The following is a 14,456-nucleotide window of genomic DNA, read 5'->3' on the forward strand; positions in this document are numbered from 1 at the left end:
CTGGCTGGAGCCTGATTATGTCCTCATGTGACTGATCAACCCTGGCTGGAGCTTGATTATGTCCTCATGTGACTGATCAACCCTGGCTGGAGCCTGATTATGTCCTCATGTGACTGATCAACCCTGGCTGGAGCCCCTCATGTGACTGTCCCTCATGTGACTGATCAACCCTGGCTGGAGCCTGATTATGTCCTCTGGAGCTGTGATGTGACTGATCAACCCTGGCTGGAGCCTGATTATGTCCTCATGTGACTGATCAACCCTGGCTGGAGCCTGATTATGTCCTCATGTGACTGATCAACCCTGGCTGGAGCCTGATTATGTCCTCATGTGACTGATCAACCCTGGCTGGAGCCTGATTATGTCCTCATGTGACTGATCAACCCTGGCTGGAGCCTGATTATGTCCTCAGTTCCTGACTGCTGAGGAAAAGAGAAGTAGCAGCAGCTCCTGTGTTGTACGATACTGTAGATGTGGACAAATTGGTAAGTGGTACCTTTGCTGCAGTATTGTATGGGCGCTCTACCTGACTTGTGTGTGGTGTGATGTTAGAGTTCAAACATGGTTCTTCTTGGATGTGAGGTAGAAGACAAGGAGGAGGAGGAGGAAGGAGAAGAATGTGAACGTACCCAAACAGTACAGATTCAGCCGTCCATCACTCTATATGGGTATGTTTGCTGAACACTACTTACATCTCTTTAATGAATTCTTATAAAACATATCCAGTTTGTACGTAATGAATACAATATTCAGCAAAATCCATTGAAACACAAACAAACAGCCCTGTGACTGATCTTGTATTGACTATTGCTTATGCTTATGCTTGAGGTTTCACTTGATGGTAAATCAATGCAGACATGTATGATCTCAATGAGGGAAATGTACACCCTTACACTAACCCTTAAACAACCTTTACACCCTGACCCTCAAACTAACCCTCATCCATTAATTATCAACATTAACTTGACCTCAATCATTTTAATAGCGTGAAATCCATAAACGTGACAGTCCAAATCAAAATGTTTAACAGACCCACTGATGGAACCGATCTAGGAAGCTGTGCTTGTTGAGCTCATAGAAGTCTGTTCCCTTAAAGATGGCGTACTGGTCCTTTAAGGCCAGCTTCTCCAACACTTCCTGTTCCACGTCGGTCCCCATGGCGATCACCGTGGAGACTGCCTGGTTGTTTCGCATGGCGTCGACCCCCTCCTCCAGCCCCTTCCTCCCGGTGACGCCGTCAGTGATGAAGATGAAGTTGAGCTCGGCGTGGTGTCTGGTCTGGCGGACGTTGAGACGCGTCAGAACGTGGTCTACGGTGTGTGAGATGGCCGCCCCCACCATAGAAGAAGACATGTCATGATAGTCCATGCTGGCCAGACCCTCTAGGATGGACGGAAGGTCGTGGGTCATGTGAAAGGCCAGGTGATGCTCAGCTTCTCCTCCGTACTGTAGCAGCGCCATGCGGGCTCCCTGGCGGTCGTTCTTGTCCTGCGCCAGCGTCAAGTGGTTCGCCAAGTGCTGGACGAAGTCACGGACTTGGTTGAAGTTCTCATGACCGAGACGCTCAGAACCGTCCAGAAGAAACACCAGATCAACAGGTCTGTCAATACACTGTGCCACCTCTGGTTCTGATGAAGGCAAAGTCAGTGAACGCTCAGTCATATATTTTAGTCTGAAACCTTATCATTACTGTATAATGTAGTACAAATTGACCAATTTTGTATTTTGCCACAGTATAATGGATGAAAGACTAATCTTGTACAATGACAATAGAGTATACAGTAGCAAGTAAAAACTGACCTGTCCCGCAGGGCAAGTCAGGGCAAACAATAACGGGCTCTAGAAGAGAAATGGAAAAAGGTTAGGTGGTGGCATTACAAGCTCTTGACTGAGTCTGAGACATCCTGTCAGAGACACCCATCATGTCCTGTCTGAGACACCCATCTTGTCCTGTCTGAGACACCCATCTTGTCCTGTCTGAGACACCCAACATGTCCTGTCTGAGACACCCAACATGTCCTGTCTGAGACACTCAACATGTCCTGTCTGAGACACCCAACATGTCCTGTCTGAGACACCAATCATGTCCTGTCTGAGACACCCATCATGTCCTGTCTGAGACACCCATCATGTCCTGCTCTAGTCTAGTAACACAAGTCAGAGACACCCATCATGTCCTGTCTGAGACACCCATCATGTCCTGTCTGAGACACCCATCATGTCCTGCTCTAGTCTAGTAACACAAGTCAGAGACACCCATCTTGTCCTGTCTGAGACACCCATCTTGTCCTGTCTGAGACACCCATCTTGTCCTGTCTGAGACACCCATCTTGTCCTGTCTGAGACACCCAACATGTCCTGTCTGAGACACCCATCTTGTCCTGTCTGAGACACCAATCTTGTCCTGTCTGAGACATCCAACATGTCCTGTCAGAGACACCCATCATGTCCTGCTCTAGTCTAGTAGCACCAGTCAGACACCCATCATGTCCTGTTTGAGACACCCATCATGTCCTGTCTGAGACACCCATCATGTCCTGCTCTAGTCTAGTAGCACCATTCAGACACCCATCATGTCCTGTCTGAGACACCCATCATGTCCTGCTCTACTCTGGTAGCCCCAGTCTGAGGCTCACCACCAATGGTCAGTACAACACCAGTCTGAGGCTCACCACCAATGGTCAGTACAACACCAGTCTGAGGCTCACCACCAATGGTCAGTACAACACCAGTCTGAGGCTCACCACCAATGGCCAGTACAACACCAGTCTGAGGCTCACCACCAATGGCCAGTACAACACCAGTCTGAGGTCAGTACAAAACGAGGATGTTGACGTGTTTTATTATAGTTTTACTCCTTTTTCTCCCCAATTTCATGATATCCAACATGTAGTTAGTCTGTCAAATCGCTGCTACTCCCGTATGGAATCGGGAGAGGCGAAGGTCGAGAGCCATGCATCCTCCGAAACACGACCCTGCCAAGTCACACTGCTTCTTGACACATTGCTCACTTAGTCCAGAAGTCTAATACACCGTAGAACTGGCGTCCGTCTCGTGCATGCGTCCGGACCGCCACAGGAGTCACTAGAGCGCGATGGGAACATGCGGCCAAACCCTCCCCTAACTCGGACGACGCTGGGTCAATTGTGCACTGCTTTATGGGTCTCCCGGTCGCGGCCGGCTGCGACACAGCCCGCGATCGAACCTGGGTCTGTAGTGACGCCTCAAGCATTGCGATGCAGTGTCGTAGACCGCTGCGCCACTCGGGAGGCCAATATTGACATGTCTTAAGACACCATCTCTTGCTTTAGGAGATAGATTCATATTAATAATAGTCTCACCGGGGCAGAGCACCGACTCCATCCGGTCTATAAAGTTATCCGCCACCAGGTCAGCGAAACGTGTCATCCCCGTCACGCGATCATGCCTCTGGCATGCGATGGACTCGAGGCTCTCGTGCTGTCCCTCCCGGCCGAACATATCCCCGACCCCGATGGCGTTCACGTCCACGCTGGGGTCGTCGCAGAGGTAGGTCAGCAGAGAGTCATCATCCCGCGGGTCGAAGCGTCCGTCCGTGATGACCACGACCGACACCTGTTAAGAATGGAGTGTTAGGCCACAGCAAGACAGAGTTCACTTTCCCATCCACATGGGGGCAGCAGCGACCATGTTACAGATTATTTAGCCAGGCCTCAGACCTGATACTATATAGCAAGAACAGACATAATCATAGGCTGGCTAAGTGGTTCACAACACACCTTGGCTCTGGTCCGCCGGCTGTCCCTGATCAGGTGGTCATAGGCAAACTTCAGAGCGGAGGGAGTCCAGGTTCCCCCGGCTATCCACTGGAGGTTCTTCACAGCCACCTGCAAGTCAGAGATGGAGACTGTTACGCCTGCTGAGCTAAAAGCATTAGCTTGCGGAGTAATGCCAGTCACTGAATCAGCTACACGGACCTTGAAGGCAGAGATGGAGTCTATGTTGGAGTCATTAAGTCGGATGGCCTCGAATGTCCCGTTGTGACTGTACTGCACAACACCAACCCTGGTTCCTGAGGAGAGAAGAGGGATCTATGAGAATGTCTGTACATGGGACCCAGAAGTGGTTTGGTGAACCATGCTGATGTGATGAGTCATCATCCATGAGACTTTATTGCTAAGGCTTTAGCTCAGCAGACCCATGCAGGTTTTAAACCAGTCTGTCACACAGGTAGTTAGAAAGGGCTGTACCTAAAGAGGTCATCTTTTACCTGTCTCTGAATGTGGGTGTGTTGCCATGGATCCCAGCCTGTTGATGGTGTTGATGACAAAGTTCTTCTCCAGGGTGAAGTTGGTCAGACCCACTGACTCTGAGCTGTCAATCACAAACACAATGTCCAGCGCCCCGCATCTCTTCTCACAGTCTGCAGGGGCAACACAGAAACAGGATGGATTAGGAGCAGCATTGGAAACTTGCACGGTTTTAAATCTCCATACATATTATATCCACCAAAATGTCTGTCAATTCAATACAATGCCATTGTCCCTCGAGGGGAAATTTAATTTGGCGTATCTACACATAGAAGACTACATACCTGGATATCATTATCACAACAACCACATGACATCACAGTCCTAAATCATCATCACTTACCACATGACATCACAGTCCTAAGTCATCAACACTTATAACAACAACCACATGACATCACAGTCCTAAATCATCATCACTTACCACAACAACCACATGTCTCTCTGATGTAGCTCATAACACCACAGTCCTAAATCATCATCACTTACCACAACAACCACATGTCTCTCTGATGTAGCTCATAACATCACAGTCCTAAATCATCATCACTTACCACAACAACCACATGTCTCTCTGATGTAGCTCATGTCTCTCTGATGTAGCTGTAACAGCTCATAACACCACAGTCCTAAATCATCATCACTTACCACAACAACCACATGTCTCTCTGATGTAGCTCATAACATCACAGTCCTAAATCATCATCACTTACCACAACAACCACATGTCTCTCTGATGTAGCTCATAACATCACAGTCCTAAATCATCATCACTTACCACAACAACCACATGTCTCTCTGATGTAGCTCATAACACCACAGTCCTAAATCATCATCACTTACCACAACAACCACATGTCTCTCTGATGTAGCTCATAACACCACAGTCCTAAATCATCATCACTTACCACAACAACCACATGTCTCTCTGATGTAGCTCATAACACCACAGTCCTAAATCATCATCACTTACCACAACAACCACATGTCTCTCTGATGTAGCTCATAACATCACAGTCCTAAATCAAAGCAGATCAGTATTATAAACAAACACAAACAGACACAACAGGAACAGGTCAGTAGTATTATTATGCATGAGAGCACCAGCTGTTCCGGAAGACTGTGTGATCACGCTCTCCACAGCCGATGTGAGTAAGACCTTTAGACAGGTCAACATTCACAAGGCTGTGGGGCCAGATGGATTACCAGGATGTGTACTCCGAGCATTCACTGACCAACTGGCAAGTGTCTTCACTGATATGTTATTTACTGCTGCTCTTTAATGATTTGTTATTCTTATCTCTTACTTTTTTGGAGGGGGGTTCTTAAAACTGCATTGTTGGTGAGGGCTTGTAAATAAGCGTTTCTATGTAAGGTCTACACCTGTTGTAATCGGCGCATGTGACAAATAAACTTTGATTTGATTAATCAGATATGACACTATAGGATCAGATCAGTAGTATTATTGATTAGTAGTATTATTGATCGGTAGTATTATTGATCAGTAGTATTATTGATCAGGTATGACACCATAGGATCAGATCGGTAAGTTTGTTTTACTCACTGCTTTAGCACACTCTGCTAACCCTGATGTCCTTGCCGTGTCTGAATCCTGGCTCAGGAAGGCCAACAAAAATTCTGAGATTTCCATACCCAACTATAACATTTTCCATCAAGATAGAACTGCCAAAGGGGGAGGAGTTGCAGTCTACTGCAGAGATAGCCTGCAAAGTAATGTCATACTTTCCAGGTCCATACCCAAACAGTTCGAACTAGTAATCTTAAAAATGACTCTCTCCAGAAATAAGTCTCTCACTGTTGCCGCCTGCTACTTACCCCCCTCAGCTCCCAGCTGTGCCCTGGACACCATTTGTGAACTGATCGCCCCCCATCTAGCTTCAGAGTTTGTTCTGTTAGGTGACCTAAACTGGGATATGCTTAACACCCCGGCAGTCCTACAATCTAAGCTAGATGCCCTCAATCTCACACAAATCATCAAGGAACCCACCAGATACAACCCTAAATCTGTAAACAAGGACACCCTCATAGACGTCATCCTGACCAACTGGCCCTCCAAATAAACCTCCGCTGTCTTCAACCAGGATCTCAGCAATCACTGCCTCATTGCCTGTATCCGCTACGGAGCCGCAGTTAAACGACCACCTCTCATCACTGTCAAACGCTCCCTAAAACACTTCTGTGAGCAGGCCTTTCTAATCGACCTGGCCCGGGTACCCTGGCAGGACATTGACCTCATCCCGTCAGTTGAGGATGCCTGGTCATTCTTTAAAAGTAAATTCCTCACCATTTTAGATAAGCATGCTCCGTTCAAAAAATGCAGAACTAAGAACAGATACAGTGCCTTGCGAAAGTATTCGGCCCCCTTGAACTTTGCGACCTTTTGCCACATTTCAGGCTTCAAACATAAAGATATAAAACTGTATTTTTTTGTGTAGAATCAACAACAAGTGGGACACAATCATGAAGTGGAACGACATTTATTGGATATTTCAAACCTTTTTAACAAATCAAAAACTGAAAAATTGGGCGTGCAAAATTATTCAGCCCCCTTAAGATAATACTTTGTAGCGCCACCTTTTGCTGCGATTAAAGCTGTAAAGTCACTTGGGGTATGTCTCTATCAGTTTTGCACATCGAGAGACTGAAATTCTTTCCCATTCCTCCTTGCAAAACAGCTCGAGCTTAGTGAGGTTGGATGGAGAGCATCCACACTGTGCTATCTAACCTCCAAACGAGCTTCAATGCCATACAACACTCCTTCCGTGGCCTCCAACTGCTCTTAAACGCTAGTAAAACCAAATGCATGCTTTTCAACCGTTCGCTGCCTGCACCTGCACGCCTGACTAGTATCACCACCCTGGATGGTTGAATATGTGGACATCTATAAGTACCTAGGTGTCTGGCTAGACTGTAAACTCTCCTTCCAGACTCATATCAAACATCTCCAATCGAAAATCAAATCTAGAGTCGGCTTTCTATTCCGCAACAAAGCCTCCTTCACTCATGCCGCCAAACTTACCCTAGTAAAACTGACTATCCTACCGATCCTCGACTTCGGCGATGTCATCTACAAAATAGCTTCCAACACTCTACTCAGCAAACTGGATGCAGTTTATCACATTGCCATCCGTTTTGTCACTAAAGCACCTTATACCACCCACCACTGCGACCTGTATGCTCTAGTCTGCTGGCCCTCGCTACATATTCGTCGCCAGACCCACTGGTTCCAGGTCATCTACAAGTCCATGCTAGGTAAAGCTCCGCCTTGTCTCAGTTCACTGGTCACGATGGCAACACCCACCCGTAGCACGCGCTCCAGCAGGTGTATCTCACTGATCATCCCTGATCATCCCGCCTTTCCTTCCAGTTCTCTGCTGCCTGTGACTGGAACGAATTGCAAAAATCGCTGAAGTTGGAGACATTTATCTCCCTCACCAACTTCAAACATCTGCTATCTGAGCAGCTAACCGATCGCTGCAGCTGTACATAGTCTATCGCTAAATAGCCCACCCAATTTTACCTACCTCATCCCCATACTGCTTTTATTTATTTACTTTTCTGCTCTTTTGCACACCAATATCTCTACCTGTACATGACCATCTGATCATTTATCACTCCAGTGTTAATCTGCAAAACTGTAATTATTTGCCTACCTCCTCATGCCTTTTGCACACAATGTATATAGACTCTCTTTTTTTCTACTGTGTTATTGACTTGTTTATTGTGTTATTGACTTGTTTATTGTTTACTCCATGTGTAACTCTGTGTTGTCTGTTCACACTGCTATGCTTTATCTTGGCCAGGTTGCAGTTGCAAATGAGAACTTCTTCTCAACTAGCCTACCTGGTTAAATAAAGGTGAAATAAAATATAAATAAAATAAAATAGTATTATTGATCAGTAGTATTATTGATCAGATATGACACCATAGGATCAGACCAGTAGTATTATTGATCAGTAGTATTATTGATCAGTAGTATTATTGATCGGATATGCCACTATAGGATCAGATTAGTAGTATTATTGATCAGTAGTATTATTGATCAGATATGCCACTATAGGATCAGATTAGTAGTATTATTGATCAGTATGACACCATTGGATCAGTAGTATTTATTGATCAGTAGTATTATTGATCAGTAGTATTATTGATCAGATATGACATAGGATCAGATCCGTATTATCATTGATCAGTAGTATTATTGATCAGTAGTATTATTGATCAGTAGTATTATTGATCAGTAGTATTATTGATCGGATATGACACTATAGGATCAGATCAGTAGTATTATTGTTCAGTAGTATTATTCATCAGTAGTATTATTGATCAGATATGCCACTATATGATCAGATTAGTAGTATTATTGATTAGTAGTATTATTGATTAGTAGTATTATTGATTAGTAGTATTATTGATCAGTAGTATTATTGATCAGTAGTATTATTGATCGGATATGCCACTATAGGATCAGATCAGTAGTATTATTGATCAGTAGTGTTATTGATCAGTAGTATTATTGATCAGTAGTATTATTCGTCAGATATGACACAATAGGAACAGATTGAATCCCTTCATATCATGATGTTTTTAATATAAAGTTTATACAGTTGACTTACAGAAAGGCCAGGGTCTCCCTCTGGTCCAGGATTACCCTGTAAGAAAAATGTACCGATCGGTAAACAGACATTAGGGTGGCAGGTAGCTTTGTGTTGGGCCAGTAACCGAAAAGTTGCTCGATCGAATCCCTGAACTGACAAGGTAAAAATCTGTTGTTCTGCCCCTGAACAGGCAGTTAACCCACTGTTCCTAGGCCGTCATAGTAAATAAGAATTAGTTCTTAACTGACTTGCCTAGTTAAATAAAGGATAAATAAAAATGAAGTGGAGCTTGAACAGTAAGTAAAATGTTCTTCTGCTGTCTGATCAGAGTCAGAGTAACGCAGGCAGCCGGTGTCCTGTGGTAGTATACTTACAGGAGCTCCAGGGCCTCCTCTGGATCCTCTCCTCCCATTCACTCCCTGTTGACCTGGATGTCCCTGGACAACAATAACACAAAGACAGGTTCTTCAGTGAGCCCAAACACATGTTACTCAGCTGGGTTAGCTCACCACTTCTCAAGAATAGAACACAAACATGTTCTTTAGAGCACTGATTCCTTCCTTCCAGAATGAAGATGCAGCTCTAAGGTCACCTAGCAGCTTCCTTCCAGAATGCTCTAAGATTAACCCAAGGTAACCCTGGACCTCACCTCTTAAAGACGCACTCTGGAATCTTAAGCACAACATTCCTAACATATTGCACAAATTGGATGACGTAGTATTTATTAAGGATCCTCATTAGCTCTTCCTCCAAACAAATTAATTGAATCAAGTCAAACAGTACATGTAACATTATTACATTAGTACATATCTTTAAATACAATGTTTGTAATACCACCATTCTGTCTGTGTAGAGTGTGTGTGCTAGCGTGTGCGTCTGTGCCTGTGTGTGTCTCTTCACAGTCCCCGTCGTTCCATCAGGTGTATTTTACCTGCTTTTTATGTCTGATACTACTGCTGCATCAGTTACCTGATGTGGAATAGAGTTCCATGTCGTCATGGCTCTATGTAGTACTGTGGAATAGAGTTCCATGTCGTCATGGCTCTATGTAGTACTGTGGAATAGAGTTCCATGTCGTCATGGCTCTATGTAGTACTGTGGAATAGAGTTCCATGTAGTCATGGCTCTATGTAGTACTGTGGAATATTGTTCCATGTAGTCATGGCTCTATGTACTACTGTGGAATAGAGTTCCATGTAGTCATGGCTCTATGTAGTACTGTGGAATAGAGTTCCATGTAGTCATGGCTCTATGTGGTCAGTCGTGGAGCATAGAGTTCCATGTTCGTCATGGCCACCCATATGTAGTGGCTACTGTGGAATAGAGTTCCATGTAGTCATGGCTCTGTGTAGTACTGTGGAATAGAGTTCCATGTAGTCATGGCTCTATGTAGTACTGTGGAATAGAGTTCCATGTAGTCATGGCTCTATGTAGTACTGTGGAATAGAGTTCCATGTAGTCATGGCTCTATGTAGTACTGTGGAATAGAGTTCCATGGAGTCATGGCTCTATGTAGTACTGTGGAATAGAGTTCCATGTAGTCATGGCTCTATGTAGTACTGTGCACCTCCCAGAGTCTGTTCTGGACTTGGGGACTGTGAAGAGACCTCTGGTGGCATGTCTTGTTGGGTATGCATGGGTGTCTGAACTTTGTGCCAGTAGTTTAGACAGACAGCTCTGTGTATTCAACATAACAATACCTCTGACAAATACAAGTAGTGATGAAGTCAATCTCTCCTCCACTTTGAGCCAGGAGAGATTGACATGCATAGTATTAAAATTAGCTCTCTGTGTACATCTAAGGGCCAGCTGTGCTGCCCTGTTCTGAGCCAACTGGAATTTTCCTAAGTCCCTTTTTGTGTTACCTGACCACACGACTGAACAGTAGTCCAGGTGTGACAAAACTAGGACCTGTAGGACCTGCCTTGTTGATAGTGTTGTTAAGAAGGTAGAAACTAGGGCCTGTAGGACCTGCCTTGTTGATAGTGTTGTTAAGAAGGTAGAAACTAGGGCCTGTAGGACCTGCCTTGTTGATAGTGTTGTTAAGAAGGTAGAAACTAGGGCCTGTAGGACCTGCCTTGCTTATAGTGTTGTTAATTAAGAAGGTAGAAACTAGGGCCCTGCCTTGTTGATAGTGCTGTTATGAAGGTAGAAACTAGGGCCTGTAGGACCTGCCTTGTTGACAGTGTTGTTAAGAAGGTAGAAACTAGGGCCTGTAGGACCTGCCTTGTTGACAGTGTTGTTAAGAAGGTAGAGCAGCACTTTATTATAGACAGACTTCTCCACATCTTAGCTACTGCTGTATCAATATGTTTTGACCATGACAGTTTACAATCCAGGGTTACTCCAAGCAGTTTAGTCACCTCAACGTGCTCAATTTCTAAATTATTTATTACAAGATTTAGTTGAGGTTTGGGGTTTTCTTGGCACCCATTCTGAAACTTACTGCAGATCTTTGTTAAGTGTTGCAGTCATTTCACTTGCTGTGGTAGCTGAGATGTGTAGTGTTGAGTCCACCGCATACATAGACATCTTCAGAACACTGACTCAGTTCTCAAGAATATTTATCTCAGGCTTGGCAACTACCAAAGCAAATCCTAGGCTAACCATCCACGTTAATGGATATAAACTAATCCAAGTGTATATTCAGCTGTTCATGACAGCAGCTGGAGCTTACCGGTTCACCGTTTGGTCCTTTCAACCCAGCTTCTCCTTTGTTACCACAATTCCCTCTGCTTCCCCAAGGGCCTGGACGTCCATTGTCCCCTCTGACTCCCTGGAAGACAGACAAACAGAACAGCATCACAGTACAACAGTATTGTGAACTCTTGAGCTGACGACATTCATCTTGTCAAATGTCAAACGGTACCGTTTCTCCTCTTAGTCCCGGATAGTTGAACCCATCTCTTCCTTTGTCACCCTAAAACACAGAAGAAGATGAACTACATTACTCTGTGGGAAGTGTCCACTAACTACATTATACTGTGGGAAGTGTCCACTAACTACATTACTCTGTGGGAAGTGTCCACTAACTACATTATACTGTGGGAAGTGTCCACTAACTACATTATACTGTGGGAAGTGTCCACTAACTACAGTACACTGTGGGAAGTGTCCACTAACTACAGTACACTGTGGGAAGTGTCCACTAACTACATTACTCTGTGGGAAGTGTCCACTAACTACAGTACACTGTGGGAGGTGTCCACTAACTACAGTACACTGTGGGAAGTGTCCACTAACTACAGTACACTGTGGGAAGTGTCCACTAACTATATTACTCTGTGGGAAGTGTCCACTAGCTACAGTACACTGTGAGAAGTGTCCACTAACTACAGTACACTGTGGGAAGTGTCCACTAACTACATTACTCTGTGGGAAGTGTCCACTAACTACATTACTCTGTGGGAAGTGTCCACTAACTACAGTACACTGTGGGAAGTGTCCACTAACTACAGTACACTGTGGGAAGTGTCCACTAACTACAGTACACTGTGGTAAGTGTCCACTAACTACAGTACACTGTGGGAAGTGTCCACTAACTACAGTACACTGTGGGAAGTGTCCACTAACTACATTACTCTGTGGGAAGTGTCCACTAGCTACAGTACACTGTGGGAAGTGTCCACTAACTACATTACTCTGTGGGAAGTGTCCACTAACTACAGTACACTGTGGGAAGTGTCCACTAACTACATTACTCTGTGGGAAGTGTCCACTAACTACAGTACACTGTGGGAAGTGTCCACTAACTACAGTACACTGTGGGAAGTGTCCACTAACTACAGTACACTGTGGGAAGTGTCCACTAACTACAGTACACTGTGGGAAGTGTCCACTAACTACAGTACACTGTGGGAAGTGTCCACTAACTACAGTACACTGTGGGAAGTGTCCACTAACTACAGTACACTGTGGGAAGTGTCCACTCACTACAGTACACTGTGGGAAGTGTCCACTAACTACAGTACACTGTGGGAAGTGTCCACTAACTACAGTACACTGTGGGAAGTGTCCACTAGCTACATTACTCTGTGGGAAGTGTCCACTAGCTACATTACTCTGTGGGAAGTGTCCACTAACTACATTACTCTGTGGGAAGTGTCCACTAACTACAGTACACTGTGGGAAGTGTCCACTAACTACATTACTCTGTGGGAAGTGTCCACTAACTACAGTACACTGTGGGAAGTGTCCACTAACTACATTGCACTGTTTTAAGTGTCCACTAACTACATTACACTGTGGGAAGTGTCCACTAATTACTGTACACTGTGGGAAGTGTCCACTAACTACAGTACACTGTGGGATCTAGTATAACCCAACACTACCTTTGTCATACATATTATAACTAACCCCACCTTTGTCCAGTCTACCCAACACTAGTACACCTCTATATTATAACTCAACCCCACCTTTGGTCCATGATTTCCCAACACTATTGGTCCAATCTATAATATAACCCAACACTACCTTTGGTTCAGGATCTATAATATAACCCAAAACTACCATTGGTCCATGATCTATAATATAACCCAACACTACCTTTGGTCCATGATCTATAATATAACCCAACACTACCTTTGGTCCATGATCTATAATATAACCCAACACTACCTTTGGTCCAGGATCTATAATATAACCCAACACTACCTTTGGTCCATGATCTATAATATAACCCAACACTACCTTTGGTCCATGATCTATAATATAACCCAACACTACCTTTGGTCCATGATCTATATAACTCAACCCCACCTTTTGTCCAGGATCTATAATATAACCCAACACTACCATTGGTCCATGATCTATAATATAACCCAACACTACCTTTGGTCCATGATCTATAATATAACCCAACACTACCTTTGGTCCATGATCTATATAACTCAACCCCACCTTTTGTCCAGGATCTATAATATAACCCAACACTACCATTGGTCTAGGATCTATAATATAACCCAACACTACCTTTGGTCCAGGATCTATAATATAACCCAACACTACCTTTTGTCCAGGATCTATAATATAACCCAACACTACCTTTGGTTCAGGATCTATATTATAACCCAACACTACCATTGGTCTAGGATCTATAATATAACCCAACACTACCTTTGGTCCAGGATCTATAATATAACCCAACACTACCTTTGGTCCATGATCTATAATATAACCCAACACTACCATTGGTCTAGGATCTATAATATAACCCAACACTACCTTTGGTCCAGGATCTATAATATAACCCAACACTACCTTTTGTCCAGGATCTATAATATAACCCAACACTACCTTTGGTCCATGATCTATAATATAACCCAACACTACCTTTGGTTCAGGATCTATATTATAACCCAACACTACCATTGGTCTAGGATCTATAATATAACCCAACACTACCTTTGGTCCAGGATCTATAATATAACCCAACACTACCTTTGGTCCATGATCTATAATATAACCCAACACTACCATTGGTCCAGGATCTATAATATAACCCAACACTACCATTGGTCCAGGATCTATAATATAACCCAACCCCACC

At 44.2% G+C, this 14,456-nt stretch overlaps 1 protein-coding gene across 1 annotated transcript in view; it reads right to left on the minus strand.

Annotated features, from left to right (window-relative positions):
- Positions 1-675: 675 nt before the first annotated feature.
- Positions 676-14,456, minus strand: part of LOC135547748 (collagen alpha-2(VI) chain-like) — a 29,069-nt gene continuing 15,288 nt past the window's right edge. Inside the window, exons 22-32 of the mRNA XM_064977005.1 lie at positions 11,778-11,828; positions 11,586-11,684; positions 9,283-9,345; positions 8,927-8,962; positions 5,263-5,308; positions 4,250-4,402; positions 3,957-4,051; positions 3,759-3,866; positions 3,342-3,594; positions 1,801-1,839; positions 676-1,628 (exon numbers count right to left, since the gene is read on the minus strand). Of these exons, the coding sequence (XP_064833077.1) occupies positions 1,024-1,628; positions 1,801-1,839; positions 3,342-3,594; positions 3,759-3,866; positions 3,957-4,051; positions 4,250-4,402; positions 5,263-5,308; positions 8,927-8,962; positions 9,283-9,345; positions 11,586-11,684; positions 11,778-11,828 (1,548 nt within the window). The 3' untranslated portion in view covers positions 676-1,023. The remainder of the gene's footprint in view (positions 1,629-1,800; positions 1,840-3,341; positions 3,595-3,758; positions 3,867-3,956; positions 4,052-4,249; positions 4,403-5,262; positions 5,309-8,926; positions 8,963-9,282; positions 9,346-11,585; positions 11,685-11,777; positions 11,829-14,456) is intronic.

The sequence above is a fragment of the Oncorhynchus masou genome, chromosome 10, assembly GCF_036934945.1.
Source record: "Oncorhynchus masou masou isolate Uvic2021 chromosome 10, UVic_Omas_1.1, whole genome shotgun sequence".
NCBI lineage: Eukaryota > Metazoa > Chordata > Actinopteri > Salmoniformes > Salmonidae > Oncorhynchus > Oncorhynchus masou.